Source organism: Hemitrygon akajei, chromosome 13, assembly GCF_048418815.1.
Source record: "Hemitrygon akajei chromosome 13, sHemAka1.3, whole genome shotgun sequence".
Classification (NCBI taxonomy): Eukaryota; Metazoa; Chordata; class Chondrichthyes; order Myliobatiformes; family Dasyatidae; genus Hemitrygon; species Hemitrygon akajei.
The window spans coordinates 110,351,525-110,370,125 of record NC_133136.1 but is presented as its reverse complement, the minus strand read 5'-3'; the positions used below and the strand labels follow the sequence as shown (position 1 = coordinate 110,370,125).

Sequence of the window (18,601 nt, the reverse complement as noted above, 5' to 3'; positions counted from 1 at the left end):
CTTGTTTATATTTTATTACTTGGTTTAACATCACAAAATAAATTCTTATTTTTTCAATGTCTTATCACTGGAAACAGAGCTAGCTTTTCTACAGATAAGCACAGAAATATTCAAAATATTAGAAAATTGGAAACACAGATTTTATCCCACTATGTCAAATCTGGATATTCCAGCAATTTAAAAGGTTACATTTCTTTTCTATTTATTGTTGTAATTAATGTATACACCTACCTGACCACTGCTTACAAATTGCACGTCAACTGTGACAGACCTTAAAATATCAGTAAATGCGTAGTCCATATTTCTACCATGGTAAATCTTTCCTCTTGAGTCTCGTGCGACAATACTGGTGCAATATCTGTGATTAATGACATGAGTTACACATCAGTTCAAAGACACATCTGCTGATATTGTCCAAAAATTGGGTTTGCAGCTTCACTTATTGTCTGGATCCCCCCTGTATATTGGTGGAATCCTGGAGAGTGATTACAAGACATCAGTTCATCAATTGAAGCTGCTCCCCCAGAGCTCTGAACTTTGACATGCTTTGACAGAAGACAAGGATGAGAATTACCTCGTAACCTGTCAGAGCTATTGAAGAATTTAAGTTGCTTTTGTTTCTGATAGTCAGAGACATTCAAAATCTACCAAACTATTAATTAATAACAGCAAAACAGTGCACTAAAAACACAAAAGAAATCCACAAGTCATTGCAAACAGAACTTTCTTACTTTGCAGGCCAAGCTCAAGACAGGCTGGGAAGTGAGGGCAGTATACTGTTACTCAGTACATGAGACTCCAAGCCGGAGACACAAAGCCAGGTATAAGCTTGGAGAAGAATGTATCTCCAGGGAATTAGGGTTCACCACTGGACTCCAGGTGGAAACAATTGACAGAGCTTAGTGACTGATGTGGCAATATCTGTTGCTCAGTAAGCTCTGGATAGTTTCAGGATTTACTTCACTGTGAATGGCCGTAGTCTGGTGGTTCATTTTGGAACTCTGGTCAGAGCCAGCAAGATTCGCCTCAATCACCAAGGTTATACCTTAACCCCTCCACTGGGAGGCATGAACTGAAGGAGATATTAGGATGACTAGTCAGAAGCCAATCCAAAGAGGCGGGTTTAATAAAAAGATCTTAAAGGAGGTGAGGATGCTGAAATGTCTGGGTAGAATATGCAACTAATGCTGGGGTTGGAGAGAATATTGCACACCAGGAGTCCAATAGAGTGTCTATTTTACTCACTGTCTCAGATCCCATTTTGCTTTGGGAACTCAGAACTACTTTTCTGTAAGCTTGCCAATAAAAGGATGAGGAAAGTAAGTAATAGTTGCTTATTATTTGATTCAGTATCACTGCTATTAATCCATTTACTGTATATGAAATAGGTTAATGCTGGTGTTAACATAATACCATTTGGAGATTATGTCAGCCTAGAACTCATAATACACCTTTCTTAAATATTACATTGTTGTGTATATTCTCTCAGGCCATTATTTTTACCTTACATGTTATAGTTTACCTTTTTATATGATGTCAACAAAAACAAACAGTGACCTGAAATAAATTTTGTCTCAATGTATATTGGTACAAATGGTGATCTACTTGAATTGCAGTATTTAACTATATGACCATCCTCATAAAATAAAATTAAGAAGCTAATACTTCAAGGAGCACGTACCCAGAAGCTTCATAGGCAAGATTGATAAGAAGTCCTTCTCCAAGTTTTATATCAATGAATTTACAGATTCCTTCGATTTCTCCTCGATAGGGCTCTGGTAATAAATACTTCAGTATGGGTGCTAGCCGGTTAATAACATTAATTACCCATTTTGGAACAACAGAGCTGTAAGTTAAAAGTACATTTGATTTGAGCATATTTTCATTATTTTTACTAAAACAGCTAAGAAATAAGCGTAACAAATGAATAATCATATGAATGAAACAGAACAGCTTTCTCATGTTTCAGCTTTCTCTATGCTACCAATAGTAATAACAATGAAATGTTGCGCACGTTCATAGTAAAGTTTTCTCTTTGCTCTGGTCTAACATTAGGAAAGATTCACAGCATTGATGGTGATGATTCTACTTGCAGTGTTATGTGTTTAACATATTTAAGTTGTCTATGTTCTCCCAAATTCTCCTCAAAACAACATAAAATATGGACTAAAGTAATATTTATGCGCTAATTGTCTAATAAAGACAAATGTAAAGTACATGTTAGCATAAATGTCCTAGAGTGAAGCAAGAGATTTTAAAAAAGTATGAATAAACTGGTCTTCAAAAGTAGATTAGTGGTGACAGCCAATAAAAAGTGAAAATGCAATTATGAAATTTAAATATGGGCACTGAATATAAAAGCAAGTGGATAATAATGAATCTGTATAAAGGTTGCAGACACTCTTGAGACTTTGTGTAATTTTGGACATTATATAATGGCAAAGACAATGAAATCCAGTTTTATAGATTTACTAATCATATCCAAAAATTCAAAAGTATTATAGTGAGAGACTTGAAAACTGTCGCTATAATCACAAGAATAGCTAGATTCTTTAGTAAGCCCTTCTGGGTGTGTTCAATGCAACTAAAATAACTGAGTGCAAATAGTGAATGGTTATTTCTCCTGGCTGGCAAATTGATAATTCAGCATGAGACACAAGGGGGTGAAAGTGCTGGAATTTGGAAGGATCTCTACTTGAAATTTCAACTGTCCATTTCCCAATGTAGATGCTATCTGAACCACTGAGTTCCTCTAGTGCTTTATGTGTAATTAAGCATGCATTTTGGGTGTGGTGCAAAAATTAGTGGAATACAGTGTGCAGTCACAAGTGATGATTAGAGCTAATTAAGACAAATTAGCATTTTTCAAGACAAAATAACACCAAATATAAATAAGAACAGGTTAACTGAAACAGCAATATTGTACCTTTATATCTTCTTTCCAACATAACATCAGACGAGTAAAACTGAGGCTGACCATGAATCAACTATCTTACAGAAGAATTCAATTCAATGTAGATAAATTATTCCATTTCTAATCCTAAATTTATGCTCCCTTACAATCAATTCACTAATTAATGTAAATAAGAGTTCACTGTTTACCTTCTCACTTTTTCATAATTTTAATTACAATTATCATTGCTTCAGCAATCATTAGACTGCAAAAATCTACTGGAGGCAGGGTCAGGCAACATTTGTGGAGGAAATGGATAGTAAGCATTTATGGATGAGATCCTTCATCACCTTCTGCAGCAATTTGATACGCTCTAGATTCCAGCATCTCTGTAGTCGCCTGTATCAGCAATAGAAAGGTGCATGCTTCTGATAAACTCTCACAATGCTCCACTAGCCAATACTATCAGGGGCTGTGACCTGTAGCACATTCAGCAGAAAGGTGGCTCCCTGCACAAGCACCCTGTGTTCCTGTTCTGCCCCTGTGCTTGCTGGTACCGGCTGGTCCCTTCTTTTTGTTCTGTTTCCCTTACTACTTCATACAGCACAGAAACAGATGTTTTCATGCCAACCATTTATACTAGTCCAATTTTTCAGCTCTTCACCTGTAGCCATACGAGCCTTGACAATTCGATACTCATCTGGGATCGAGAAGATCACTTGAATTCTTGAGGCTTAAAAGAGCATTGCCATGTACTGTGCCTTCGTTGTCCCCTTGAGCAGAGTGTACCAGATTCCAAGCACCTTCCGGATGAAAAAAATTCTTCTTCCAATCTTCTCTAAGTCTCTAACCCCTCATCTTAAACTCGAGCCCTCTGATTTTATACACCTCTGCTATGGGGAACACTTTCTGACCATCCACTGTGTAAAAGGCATGGAAGCAAATTAAGCCATTCAGCCAATCCAGTCCTCTTCGGCATTCGATCATGGCTGAATTATTATCCCTCTCAACACCATTCTTCTGCCTTCTCTCTGTAACCTTTGATGCCCTAACTAAAGGACCTATGAAACTCCACTTCAAATATATTCAATGACAGCCTCCACAGTTGTCTGTAGCAATGAATTCCACAGACTCCTCCATCAATTGTCTAAACTCCAGCAAGTACAGGCCCTGAGCCACCAAAGACTCCCATGTTTCATTCCGAGAATCATTCTGGTGAATCGCCTTTGGACCGTCTCCAATGCAGGCACATCTCTTCTTAGATAAGAGGGTGAAAACTGCTCACAATACTCACTACGGTCTGACTATTGTTTTAAAAAGCCTCAGCATCACATCCTTGCTTTTATAAAGGCCTGAACAGATTAGATATGGCAAAGTTATTTCCCATTTACTTATTGAAATGTGGTAGGGAATTCTAGGACAAGAGGGGATGACTTCAGGATTGAAGGATGTCCTTTTAGAACTGAGATGCAGAGAAATTACTTTAGTCAGAGGGTGGTAAATCTGTGGAATTTGTTGTCACGAGTGGCTGTGGAGGCCAAGTCACTAGATGTATTTAAGGCAGAGATAGATAGGTTCTTGATTAGCCAGGGCATCAAAGGGTATGGGGAGAAGGCAGGGGAGTGGGGATGACTGGAAGAATTGGATCAGCCCTTAATTGAATGGTAGAGCAGACTCGATGGGCTGAATGGCCTACTTTTGCTCCTATGTCTTATGGTCTTATATTCTAGTCCTCCTGAAATGAATGCTAAGATTGCACCTGTTAAATGCACTGGAATCCACCCTCATACTTCTGGTAAACTCCAGGAACCCAGTCCTCACGCTCCAGTGAAACTATTTCCCACGCTCCCCTTAAGCTTGTGAGGAAAATTTAAATTCTGCTCTGAAGTGCAGAGTTAAAATTATGTTGGGGTGTTTAACAAGAACATGCACATTAGCCCACAGAATGCTGGGTTAACGGAGTTTTAACAATGTTAAAGTTTTAACATACCCTCTCTGCTCTTCTATGCTCCAGAGACGAGGTATCGGGATTATCTTTCTAACCACCTATCTACCTGTGCCGCTGCCTTCCAGAGATCCTTGGACTTTGTCCCTTACTACTTAACATTTCTTAAGTTGCTGTTATTCATTGCCAATGCCCTATTTTCCCTCCAAAGTGCATCACCTAATCATTTCTCAACATATTTTACCAGCCGTTGCAAAGAGGGGCAAGGGGGAGGGGGAGGGGGAGAGGGGGGCCCTGCCTTTGCCAGTGGTCGTGCTAAGCTTACCCACCGGACGATTTGTTGCGTGTAATTCCTCAGCTGGGCAGCGCCGTATTTTTGGAGCACCGGCTCCCAGCGCTGGCTGGGCGTCACGTCCAGGCTCACGTTAAAACGCGGGGCTGGCGAATTGCCCCTCGCTGCAGCCAACAAGCCCAACAGTGGTAACAGTAACTGCACGGACACATGCATCTCGCTTAGCAGTCGTTGGAGCGAAGAAGAGCGGTGGAAACTTAAATAGGGAACAGCTACTCAGCGCCTACAACAGGAAGTCCAGCCTCCTCCTGATAAACTCAGAAATAACTGAACCATCACTCCGGAGCAAGAACTTTGCACCTTTTTCATGTGTTTCCCCAGCAGATCATCGCCGGCTCCGCGCAGAGTGCACTCTGCCTCTCTCGTAAATTCCCCTCGACAGGCTTCCTTGGCCCATTTAGGTCTGCACAGTATACATACACCCTGGAAGGTAGAGGAATGAGATGTTCTACAAATAGACCAGAGCTGGGAGTGTATGTGTTCAGTTTATTTGATGACTCCAAAATTACATAAGAAACAGGAACTGAAAGCCATGGAGCTCCCCAAGCCAGTTCTGTTATTCTGTATTTTCACAGCTGGTACAGTCTTGGCCTCAGTCAAACACAATACTCCTCTCCCCAGTCTCTTTGACTCCCTTATAGTTCAAATATAGTCAGAGATCCTGCAGCACAGATCTCTGGGAGAGAGAATTCCAAAGATTCATGATCCTCTGGGAGAAGACATTTCATACATATGTTGAAAAGTTATTAATTTCTGTTTTACTCTCTGTAAATCAGTAAGATTTCATTCCAATATCAATTGGTTGTAAACACATATGCACAGAGGATGGGGCTCACTAAGTACTTCTGCCTTCTTGCTTCCCTGTCTACCATGGATTAATGGTGCAAAAATGAGCATAATTTACTATCCAAGGTGGCCCACTTGTGCAGCTGCCAGTACTGTTGCTGCACAGCTTCAGTGACTAGTGTTTGATCCTGACCTTTGGTGCTCTCTGTGTTGTGATTTCAGTGCCTCTACGTGGCTGTGTGGGTCTGTTTCAGGTGTTCTGATTTGATGCTACATCACAGAGACATGCAGGTTGGTAGGCTAACTCATCACTGCAGTGTACCCTGAGGATTTCCACTGGCACTATCTTCACAAGTCCTGATGAAGGGTCTCTGCCTAAAACATCGATTGTTTCTTCCCATCCATGGATGCTGCCTGGTCTGCTGAGTTTCTCCAGTATTTTGTGATTGTTGCTCAAGATTTCCACCATCTGCAGAATTCCTCATGTTTATCTCTACCACCTTGTTTATGGCTGTTCAGTGAGAAAGTTTGTGTGAGTGATGCCAGGAGGTGGTCGAAGCACTTACAAACACCACATGAATTGAATGGCCTTCCTCTGTCTAGCATAACTGAAAGTAGAGTGAACATTTAGGGAGATGCAGCAGGCAATTTCTTCATGTTCACCATGGGTCAATGGGGAGACTGGCAGTGAACGGACACAAGCCATTCCACAGGTGATGATTCCCAACCCAGAGCCTCTAACTTTATTGCCACAAGTTCAAATTCAGATTCATGTACGTCAGAACATTCAGTGAAATGCATCGTATTTGTTTACAATTCAAGGATACACAGGGACAGGCTACAGTGTTGCCATGCATTTCACAAGTTGCTGACATTCTGAAAAGCTTAGTAGTTACAATCATGCTCGCAAAAGTTCAGAGGATCTAATTGAATATTGTACGGTCAGTCAATATTCAACAGCTGGACTGAGCAAAACCATTCAACTATACTGTGTAGCAGCTGTATTCTCCAACAAGTGGAGCAACGTCTAGAAATAGTTTTACCTATCTCTCCTGTCTACTACATGGCTCTTCATTAAATGCACATATTTCACCAACAAAGGTGCAACAGCTACACACTCCAGCAATGTGAGTTTGCTCCTGACCTCAGCTTCTATCTGAGTGGAGAGCGAATGTTCTCTCTGTGGCTGTGTGGATCTCCTCAGCATGCTTCAGTTTCCAATTCACTTCAAAGGTGACAAAGTGTTTTGAGAAGTTGGTAATGAAACATATCAACTCCTGCCTGAGTAGCGACTTGGATCCACTCCAACTTGCCTACCGGCACACAGGTCCACAGCAAATGCCATCTCATGGGCTCTTCACTCAATCTTGGAGCATCTGCACAGCAAAGATGCATACATCAGGATGCTTTTTTTTATCAACTATGGCTTGGCATTCAATATTATGATCCCATCAAAACTTATCAATAAGCTTCAAGACTTTGGTTTGCCTCAATGCCTCCTTGTGCAATTGGATCCTTGATTTCCTCACTTGCAGAGACCCCAGTCAGTTCAGATTGGCAACAGCATCTCCTCCACAATCTCCATCAGCACATGTGCACCACAAGGCTGTGTACTTAGCCCCCTGTTCTACTTGCTTTACATTTATAACTGCCTGGTAAAGCATAGCTCCAATGCCATCTTCAAGTTTGCTGAGACTCCACAGATGTTGGCCAAATCAAATGTGGTGATGAGTCAACATACAGGAGGGAGATTGAAAATCTGGCTGAGTGGTGCCACAACAACAACCGCTTACCCAATGTCACCAAGACCAAGGAGCTGATTCTTGACTTCAGGAGGAGGAAACCAGAGGTTCATGAGCCAGTCCTCATCGGGATCACAAGTAGCGCAGGTCAGCAACTTTCAATTCCTCGCCATTATATTTCAGAGGAACTGACCTGGACTCAGCACGTAAGGGCCATTATGAAGAAAACATGGCATCTCCTCTAGTTCCTTAAGAGTTTGAGAAGATTCAGACTGATATATAAAACTTTGACAAACTTCGAAAGATGTATGATGTAGAGTATATTACAGGCTACATCACAGCCTGCTATGAAAACACCAATGCCCTTGAACAGAAACACCTGTAAAAAGTGATGGATAGAACCCAGTCCATCACTGGTAAAGCTCTCCCCACCGCTGAGCACATCTACATGGAGCATTGTACCAGGAAAGTAACATCCGTCATCACAGAATCCCATCATCAGGTCACGCTTTCTTCTCACTGCTGCCATCAGGAGGAAGGTAAAGGAGCCTCAGGACTCACACCACCAGGTTCAGAAACAGTTATTACCCCTCAGACATCAGGCTCTTGAAACAAAGGGGTAACTTCACTCAACTCCACTCAACTTCACTTACCCCATCACAGAAATGGTCCCGCAACCTATGCACTCACTTTCAAGGGCTCTTCATCTCATGTTCTCATTATTTATTGCTTATTTATTTCTTTTAATTATTACTTCTTTTTTTGTACTTGCACATTTTGTTGTCTGTTATACACTGGTTGTTTACATTGATCGATGTGTCATCTCCAGATGACACTGGACGTAATGTCCACTGTGTGGGAGAGTGGTCCAGTTCTACCCTTAATCTTTCCCAGTACCTAATTTTGATTATTTAGTCCCTCACCAGGACTGCTAGTCTAGGTGTGAAAAACTAAACCTCCTTGTTTGAGGAGTCTCAGCTGCTTGTCCTAAGTACTCCTTCTGAGATTGGGCTTGAGGAGATCCAAGCATGAGAGCAAGGGACAACACATGAACAGCAGAGCTGGTGAATTTTTGGTTGTGCATTGTGATATGAAAGGAGGAAACTGATGAGTTTCTGATTCAGTGTGAGTATAGTGTGTTCTGCTGACATTGCTCGCAGTGCCTTCTTTAGACTAACTTTCTGCCAGCCCATTTGTAGCTGAGTGGTACAGTGCAGGTGTAATATATCTCATTCCACTCATCTTTGGGAATTGCTGGAACTGTTTCCGCAACAAACTATGAACCATTGTCACTAACTAAGTGTCTTTGAGAAGAGGCTTCCCAAAACATCAATAGTATGTGAAGCTATAGTGGAGCGGAGCCCATCTCTGCATTCATGCTGCTGTTTGTTAATGGAACACGCTTCCATGAATTGAAAATGGACCCCAGTGGCTGATGATCAATAATGACAGTAAACTCTCTCCCAAACAGGTAATGGTTTAAATGTTTTACACCCCAAACCAGATCCAAGGCCTCTCTGTCAATCTGAACAAAATATTTCTCTGCAATGATATGGGGACATGATGCAAAGACTGTGGGGCATTCACTTCCATCACTCATAGCATGTGATGTGACTGCACCTTACTGTAAGGCAAGTCTCACTGGACGATGTGAATCATAATGTGTGAGTACAATGTCTGAAGTCTCCAGTTCATTTCCCTTTTGGAAAGCCTCCTCACATTGCTTTAATCGTTGCCATTTCTTCCTGATCTGCAGCAATGAGTTCAAAGGGTGGAGCACAGTAGTAGGTTTTCTGATGACTCTGCCATAGTTGGATGCATCAGCAAGGGAGATGAGGCTGAGTACAGGGCTACGGTGGGAAACTTTGTCACGTGGTGTGAGCAGAATCATCTGCAGCTTAATGTGAAAAAGACTAAGGAGCTGGTGGTGGACCTGAAGAGGGCTAAGGCACAGGTGACCCCTGTTTCCATCCAAGGGGTCGGTGTGGACATGGTGAGGGATTACAAATACCTGGGGATACGAACAGACAATAAACTGGACTGGTCAAAGAACACTGAGGCTGTCTACAAGAAGGGTCAGAGCCGTCTCTATTTCCTGAGGAGACTGAGGTCCTTTAACATCTGCCGGACGATGCTGAAGATGTTCTACAAGTCTGTGGTGGCCAGTGCTATCATGTTTGCTGTTGTGTGCCGGGGCAGCAGGCTGAGGGTAGCAGACACCAACAGAATCAATAAACTCATTCGTAAGGCCAGTGATGTTGTGGGTGTGGAACTGGACTCTCCGACAGTGGTGTCTGAAAAGAGGATGCTGTCCAAGTTGCATGCCATCTTGGACAATGACTCCCATCCACTCCATAATGTACTGGTTAGGCACAGGAGTACATGCAGCCAGAGACTCAATCCACCGAGATGTAACACTGAGCGTCATAGGAAGTCATTCCTGCCTGTGGCCATCAAACTTCACAACTCCTCCCTCGGAGTGTCAGACACCCTGAGCCAATAGGCTGGTCCTGGACTAATTTCCACTAGGCAAGATTAACGTTATTATTTAATTATTTATGGGTTTATATTGCTATATTTCTTCACTATTCTTGGTCAGTGCGGCTGTAATGAAACCCAATTTCCCTCAGGATCAATAAAGTATGTCTGTCTGTTTGAGAAGAACCTATTATAAAAATTGAATTCTTAAAAGGACCAAGACTCTGACCTGTCCTTTGATCTTGGGGCTTCCACTACTGCTTGAATTTTCTCAGCGCACTTAGGTAATTCTGGTGCGTTGATGGTGTAAACACAGTAAGTGATGTTTATGTTTAATTTAAACTGTTCACACTTGTATTGTGCTCTGAGTCCATAATCTTATAATCCTTTTAGCACTTCTTGAGATTTTGGAGATAGTCCTTGTCATTCTCACCAGTAACAATGATGTCATCCAGGTAACATTGAGTGCCTGGGCAGCCTTGCAGCACCTGGTGCAGATATTACTCCAAAAAGAAGCCTATTATAGTCAAAAATCCCTTTGTGAATGTTTTTTGGGAGCAACGCCTTTGTCTCTTCTTGTATCTACATCTGTAGGTAAGCCTCAGCTAATTCCACTTTGCTGAACTGTTTCCCTTCTCTATCCTGGGCAGAGGTTACTGATTTATTTTCAGTACTGGGTTGATGGTGACCTTAAAATTACCACAGATCCTGACAGACCCATTCGTCTTAGCTACTGGGACAACTGGTGTTGCCCATGGGCTCCACTCAACCTTGGAAAGAATTCTCTCAGCCTCCATGCAGTCTAGCTCACTGCCTATTTTATCACAGATTCGATAAGGAACCAGATGGGCTTTGTAAAACTTTGGTGTGTCAATTGCACTTAACACTATATTACCCTTGATATGTTTGAGTTTTCCAATGCCATCCTTGAACACCGTTGCGGCGTCATCCACTGCCTTTCCTAATTTGCTTTCAGTTGACTCTGTTGCAGGGGATATGGCATGCAAATGGTGGATGGGTCTCCAATCAAAATATAGTTGTCTCAGCCAATCATGGGTTCACAATGTTGGCCCTCTTGATTTTACCATATACAAGCCCAATGTGGCTTGTTGGTCGGTCTATTTCACTACTGCAAATATCATTCCCACAAGAGTAATCTTTTCTCCAGTATAAATTCTTATTTGGATATCTGCAGGCTTCAGTGCAGTATCTTTGAAATGCCTCTCAAACTCATTTTGTTGAATAACTGAAACAGCCGAGCCAGTATCAAATTCCATTTTAATTAATTTGCTGTTCACTTCTGGTTAAGCCATATTGCTGGTATCATCTAAGTTTTTGCATTATAAGCCTTAAGGCTACTCAATTCATGTCACTTCCATCATTATCAGATTTTTCATCTGCAGCATGCATATTAGAGTTCCTTATGAAACTACAACTGAACTTCTCATTTTTTCTCCTCCTTGTGCAGTCCTTTATTTTTGACTCCCAACATGCTGTTTGTATGTGACCTACTTTGTTGCATTTTCTGTAAGTTTTGCCTTTAAACCTGCATTGGTCTGTTGTATGTGAGCTCCTGCCACAACAGTAACACAATTTGTTCAGCCAGGCAGGTTTCTGTTTTAGACATTGCAATTCTTTTCACGCTCACTTTCATTCCTGACTGCAATTCACTTGTGTCTGTCTTGGCTCGAAACGTTAACCATTGATTGCTATTCACAGATGCTGTCTGACCCACTGAGTTTCTCCGGCACTTTGTGTGTGAGGTTAAGGTTTTACTGGTGGGTTCAAGAACTGAATGGTTGAATAAAAGTAGCTATTTGTGAACCTTTCAGTCATCACACCATATTGCTCATTTTCTGGAGTGGAAAACAAAACTGCTGGAAGAGCTCAGCATGTCAAGCAGCCTCAGTGGAAGCAAAAGCATGGTTGACATGATGAAGGATCTCGACCCACAATATCAGCCACTCCTTTTTCTCCACAGGAGCTGCTCGGCCTGCTGCATTCTTCCAGCTGTTTGTTTTTGCTCTGGATTCCATCCACAGCAGTCACCTGTTTCTTCCCCTCTATCTTTTCTAAATACATTGTGCCCTGAAATATTCAGTGTGCAGTTCGCCATCTGTTGAAGCATGCTTCAGTTATCTAATTCTAATGCCACAATATCTTTAATACTTACAGCTCACCAACCCCCATCACTACACTTAATGGGTTACTGACATGCAGTGTAAACAAGCTGTTGTGTTGCTTGTAATTCCTTTTAATCTGCTTCTATTTAATGTGGTGCTACTTTCTTCTCTAATCACACTTATTCCTTTATTCCTGTCAGGCCAAGTAAGTGCACCAGCGACCCTATTTCACCAGGAAACTAAAGAAATTTATCCCTTATTAATATTTATCAATGCACCATAGAAAGCATTACAGATGACTTGTGGTTTAATATAGTGACTGTCCTGCCCATAACTGCAAGAAACTGCAGAGAGTTGTGGACACAGTTTAGCATATCATAGAAAGCATGTACCAACAGGACTGAGGCCAGTTTCTGCACACTGTTATGAGACTATTAAATTGTTCCCTAGTATGATAAGATGGACTTTTGACCTCACAATTTACCTTGTTATGTTCTTGCACCTAGTGGTCTGCCTGCACTTTCTCCGTAACTGGAACATTTTATTCTGCATTGTTATTATTTTTCCTTGTTCAATGTAGGATGTGATGAAATTATCTGTTTGTATTAAAGGTTAAATCAGGTGTTCCCAACCTGTGATCTACAGACCCCTTGGTTAATGGTATCAGTCCATGGCATAAAAAAAGGTTGAGAACACCTGGTATGAAGGACCAGGGTATGCATAAAACTGGGAGAGCAGGTAAAGGTAAAAAAAATAGGGTTTTATTTACCCAAAATGTTTACAAACTCAACAGAACTGTTCTAGAGTCCAAACTTGAATTAGCTGAACAGAACTGGGTTACAACAACAAAGTAAATACTCCTCAAACCAAGATTCACCACTCATCTCCTGACTGTGGGTTTATATTCGATGCTGGCCAGTCCATAGTAAATTGCAGGGGAGAGAAAACATTCCTCTCCTTAAAAAGATACGGCATAAATGATAAACACAAAGTGCACTGCAGGTGCTGTAGTCAAATCAAGACGTACAAAAAAGCTGGATGAACTCAGCAGGTCGGGCAGCATCCGTTGAAAGGAGCAGTCAACGTTTTGGGTCAAGACCCCTCATCAGGACTAAAGAAGGAGGGGGCAGGGGCCCTATAAAGAAGGTGGGGGGAGGGTGGAAAACCAATCAGAGGAAAGATCAAGGGGTGGGGGACCACTCACTTCAACTCTGCTTCACATTCCCATTCGGATATGTCCATACATGGCCTCCTCTACTGCCATGATGAGGCCAAACTTCGGTTGGAGGAACAACATCTCATATACCGTCTGGGTAGTCTCCAGTCCCTTGGTGTGAACATCGAATTCTCCAACCTCTGGTAATTCCCCCCCTCTCCCTTCCCGCATCCCACTTTCACTCTGTCTCCTCTTCCAGCTGCCTATCACCTCTCTCATGACTCTGCCTTCTTCTACTACCCATAGAGCTTTCCCCTTACATTCCTTCTTCACCTTTCCTGTCTATCCCCTCCCTGCTTCCCTTCCCCCACCCCTTGATCTTTCCTCTGATTGGTTTTCCACCCTCCCCCCACCTTCTTTATAGGGCCCCTGCCCCCTCCTTCTTTAATCCTGATGAAGGGTCTCGACCCGAAACGTTGACTGCTTCTTTCAACGGATGCTGCCCGACCTGCTGAGTTCATCCAGCTTGTTTGTACGGCATAAATGAAGCAACTCCAGGGAACACCCCTCTGTCTGTAGCAGAATGGCAATTATCCAATTATCCAGCCCCACCTTCTTAGGCTGGTGTAATGCAACATTTCAATCCTTTGCCAGATTATCAGGAGGATGGTCGGCTACAGGACACTTTAATATGCCCAGTTGATGTTGTGGCTGGTATTTGCAGCCGCCACACACTACCCTCCTCCTGGTATCACACTCTAAGAGCGTGATAAAAAGTCTCCAGTGGTGTTATCTCGCCCGGGAATGTGCTGGATGGTGAAATGATACATCTGCATCGCCAAATACCAGCGGGTGATACGGCTATTAGCATCCTTCATCCTTCCCATCCACCTCAGGGCTTTCTGGTCAGTTTCCAGGATGAACTCTCTTCCCAGGAGATAATACTTGAGGGAGTCCAAAGCCCATTTCACTGCCAAGCATTCTTTCTCCACAGTGGAATAACGAGTCTTCCTCGGGAACAACTTCCTGCTGATGTAAGCCACTGGGTGACGATCATTGGGCTCTCCCTGCAAAAGCACCGCTCCCAAACCTCGCTGTGAGGCATCCGTATGCAACACAAAATCTTTAGTGAAGTCAGGACTACACAACACGGGGTTCTCACTCAGCGCATCCTTGAGGTCCTTGAAAGCACATTCAGCCTCCTCACTCCACTGCAGCTGAGTAGGACTCATCCACCGAGTCATATCTGTGAGAACAGCAGCTCGAGAGGAATAGTTCGGCACAGATCGTCTGCACCAACCTGACATTCCAAGGAATGACTTCAGCTGGGTCTTTATCTGTGAACACGGACGGGACTGACTGGCTTGAAGTTTGTGGGTCTGAGGTTTGATAACCCCGTTGCCAATAATATAGCCAAGATATTCAGTCTCAGTCTTGGCAAACTGACACTTCAAAGGGTTGACAGTCAACCCGGCTTCCTGGAGACGTCCGATGACAGCCTTCAGGTGATCTTTATGTTGATCTTCAGTGATGTTGTGGGGGTGGAACTGGACTCTCTGACAGCGGTGTCTGAAAAGAGAATGCTGTCCAAGTTGCATGCCATCTTGGACAATGTCTCCCATCCACTCCATAATGTACTGGTTAGGCACAGGAGTACATTCAGCCAGAGACTCATTCCACCGAGATGTAACACTGAGCGTCATAGGAATTCATGTGGCCATCAAACTTTACAACTCCTCCCTCGGAGTGTCAGACACCCTGAGCCAATAGGCTGGTCCTGGACTTACTTCCACTTGGCATGATTAACTTATTATTATTTAATTATTTATGGTTTTATATTGCTATATTTCTACACTATTCTTGGTTGGCGCGGCTGTAACGAAACCCAATTTCCCTCGGGATCAATAAAGTATGTCTGTCTGTTTATGCTCCTCCCAGGTAGCACTGTGAACAACAATATCAACTAAATAGGCTGCAGCGAAATTAGAACATCCCAACAATCCCTGATCCATTAATCTTTGGAATGTGGCTGGGGCACCATGCAGTCCAAAAGGCATTACAGTGAACTGAAACAGACCCCCTGGCGTACGGAAGGCTGTTTGCTCATGGGACTGTACAGTCAATGGCACCTGCCAGTAACCCTTGCAGAGATCAGTGGTGGTTAGAAATTTTGATTTGTCCAACTGGTCAATAAGTTCATCAATGTGAGGAACTGGATAGGAATCAAATACAGAGATTGCATTCAGATGACGAAAATCTATACAGAATCTTATCGTACCATCTTTCTTTGGAACCAAGACAATGGGGTTACACCACTCACTTCTTGATACCTCAGTGATGCCCAGGGACAGCATCAGTTCTGTCTCCTGTTTTAGGGGCACCAGGAGGCGCTCCGGGATTCTGCAGCTCCTTCTCGCAGCAGCAGCAGCACTCTTTTTAAGCACAATGTTATTGTCCAAAGTTATTGTGTACAGTTCTGGTCACCGAATTATATGAAAGATGTCAACAAAATAGAGCGATTACAGAGCAGATTTACTAGAATGTTACCTGGGTTTCAGCGGCTAAGTTACAGAGAAAGGTTGAAGAAGTTAGGTCTTTATTCTTTGGAGCGTAGAAGGTTGAGGGGGGACTTGATAGAGGTATTTAAAATTATGAGGGGGATAGATAGAGTTGACGTGGATAGGCTTTTTCCATTGAGAGTAGGGGAGATTCAAACAAGAGGACATGAGTTGAGAGTTAGGGGGCAAAGGTTTAGGGGTAACACGAGGGGGAACTTCTTTACTCAGAGAGTGGTAGCTGTGTGGAACGAGCTTCCAGTAGAAGTGGAAGAGGCAGGTTCGGTATTGTCATTTAAAGTAAAATTGGATAGGTATATGGACAGGAAAGGAATGGAGGGTTATGGGCTGAGTGCGGGCCAGTGGGACTAGGTGAGAGTAAGCGTTTGGCATGAACTCGAAGGGCCAAGATGGCCTGTTTCCGTGCTGTAATTGTTATATGGTTATATGGTTATGTTCAATTACTTTTGTATGACCAGGAATTTCTTTAAAAACTTCCGGGACACAGAGGGCACTGACCTGGGTCTGCTGATCAGCTGTGAGGTGGACGAGATCGGGCAAGGCAGGGGCAGGTACCGGAAGCTACTGCTCCTCATCATCGTCCTCTTCTTCCACACGTCTAATCAACAACACCTCTTTCTGGTCAGACCTGCGAAACCATTCTTTCAGTAAGTTAACATGCAAAATCCTCTGTGGGCGTGCCTCGCCAGGAGTTGCTATCTCATACGTAGTTGGACCCACTTTCTGTGTTATGTCATAAGGCCCTTATCACTTAGCTTAAAGCTTCCTCTCTTGTGTAGGGAGCATTACCAAAACTTTTCATCCAGGGGAAAAACTCCGCTCCTGGGCAGTTTGGTCGTACCAGGTTTTTTGGTTCTTTTGGGCCTCCATCACATTCTGCAGAGCCAATGCCCCCATTTCCTCCAATTTCTCCCTCACGTGGACAACATAGGCTATGACAGTCTGTGGCTCAGCTATTTTATGACTCTTTTCCTGGTGGGTTTTAAGTAAAGTAAGTTGGCCTCTTACCTCATGTCTATTCAATAATTCAAAAGGTGAAAAACCGGTTGATACCTGAGGTACTTCGCTATAAGCAAAAAGCAAATAAGGTAACCACTGGTCCCAGTCAGATCCTGTACCACTTATGAACTTTCTGAGCATTTGTTTAAGGGTTTGGTTGAACCCATCAGTCTCGGGATGATATGGGGTAGTCCTGATGCCTTTAATCCCCAGCAGTTTGTACACATCCTTCAATAACTTGGAAATGAAGTTAGTCCCCTGATCAGTGAGAATTTCCTTAGGAACCCCCACCCTTGCAAAGAATTGCACCAGACAAAAAACAATTGACTTAGCCTTAACAGTTTTAAGTGAAAAAACCTCTGGATATCTAGTAGCATAGTCAGTAATTACCAACATAAAGTGATTTCCTGACTTGCTTCTTTCTACTGGGCCCACAACATCCATAACCAACCATTCAAATGGAGTGGCAATGACTGACAAAGACCGAAGGGGAACTTTAGAAGGAAATCTGGCTGAGGTTTGTTGACATTGAGGAAAGCTTCTGCAATACTGGCCACATCAGCACGTAGACCCGGCCAGCAAAAATGTTTCTTAATATGGTCAAAACTTTTGTGTTTCCCCAGGTGGCCTGCCCAGGGAGCAGAGTGACCCAACTCAAGTACAATTTCTCTAGCAGATTTAGGTACCATTAGCTGCTTCACTGACTGCTGCTGACAGTACAGTATCCCATTTTCTATAAAATATCCATTTCCATTCATCAGTTCAACTTTTTCCCCTTCCTTAAAGTGTCTAACCTGCTTCAAATAAGGAGTTAGACTAACATCATTTTGTTGCATTGTCTGGATGTCAGTTGGTATTTGAAACCCCAAAAGCTGGGGTGGGTGTGGTTCAATGAATGAATTCACTTCAGCATTTTGAAACTTTTCCCATCTTTTCTGGCTACGAGTTTTACAGTCCCTTCCAGGCTTAGTTTCAATTTCAGCATTATAAAAAGGAAGTTCACTGAGAGGTTGGGTAGATTGTTTGATGGCTTTGGCTTTTGCCCGTGTAAGTGCAACATTACAGACCTTACTTGGATGCAAAAGATCAAGGACAGGTAAATCCTGACCTAGCACCACCGGAAAGGGGAGATGATCAGCAACCCCTACATTCAGGAGATAATTCTGGCCTTGCACTTTGATATAAACATCTGCTGTGGGATAAAGCTTGTCATCTCCATGTACACAACAGATGGGCTCAGACTCAGTCATACACATACTATGAGGAGGAATGAACTGTCTATGAACAAGAGTCTGGTCACTGTCACTGTCAATAAGAGCCTTTAACTCACAGCCAATCACCTCCACCATGATCTCTCTTTGCGATTGTCGTGGCTCCCTCTTTGACTTCAGGTCACCTCTGGGCACATAGCACATCTGGGTTAGTTTCACAGAATTCTTGGGGCAAACAAATTTAGTGTGCCCTCTTCACCACACATGTAACAAATAAGTCTCTTGGAAGATCTAGAAAATTAGTTAATCTCTGTAGATTTCTCCTTTACAGGAGCCTTAC

General features: G+C 42.8%; 1 protein-coding gene across 1 annotated transcript in view; it reads right to left on the bottom strand.

Annotated features, from left to right (window-relative positions):
* Window positions 1–5,510, bottom strand: part of LOC140738129 (N-acylethanolamine-hydrolyzing acid amidase-like) — a 31,879-nt gene extending 26,369 nt beyond the window's left edge. The window contains exons 1-3 of the mRNA XM_073065279.1: window positions 5,168–5,510; window positions 1,682–1,846; window positions 232–358 (exon numbers count right to left, since the gene is read on the bottom strand). Coding sequence (XP_072921380.1) covers window positions 232–358; window positions 1,682–1,846; window positions 5,168–5,346 — 471 coding nt within the window. The 5' untranslated portion in view covers window positions 5,347–5,510. The remainder of the gene's footprint in view (window positions 1–231; window positions 359–1,681; window positions 1,847–5,167) is intronic.
* Window positions 5,511–18,601: the final 13,091 nt, after the last annotated feature.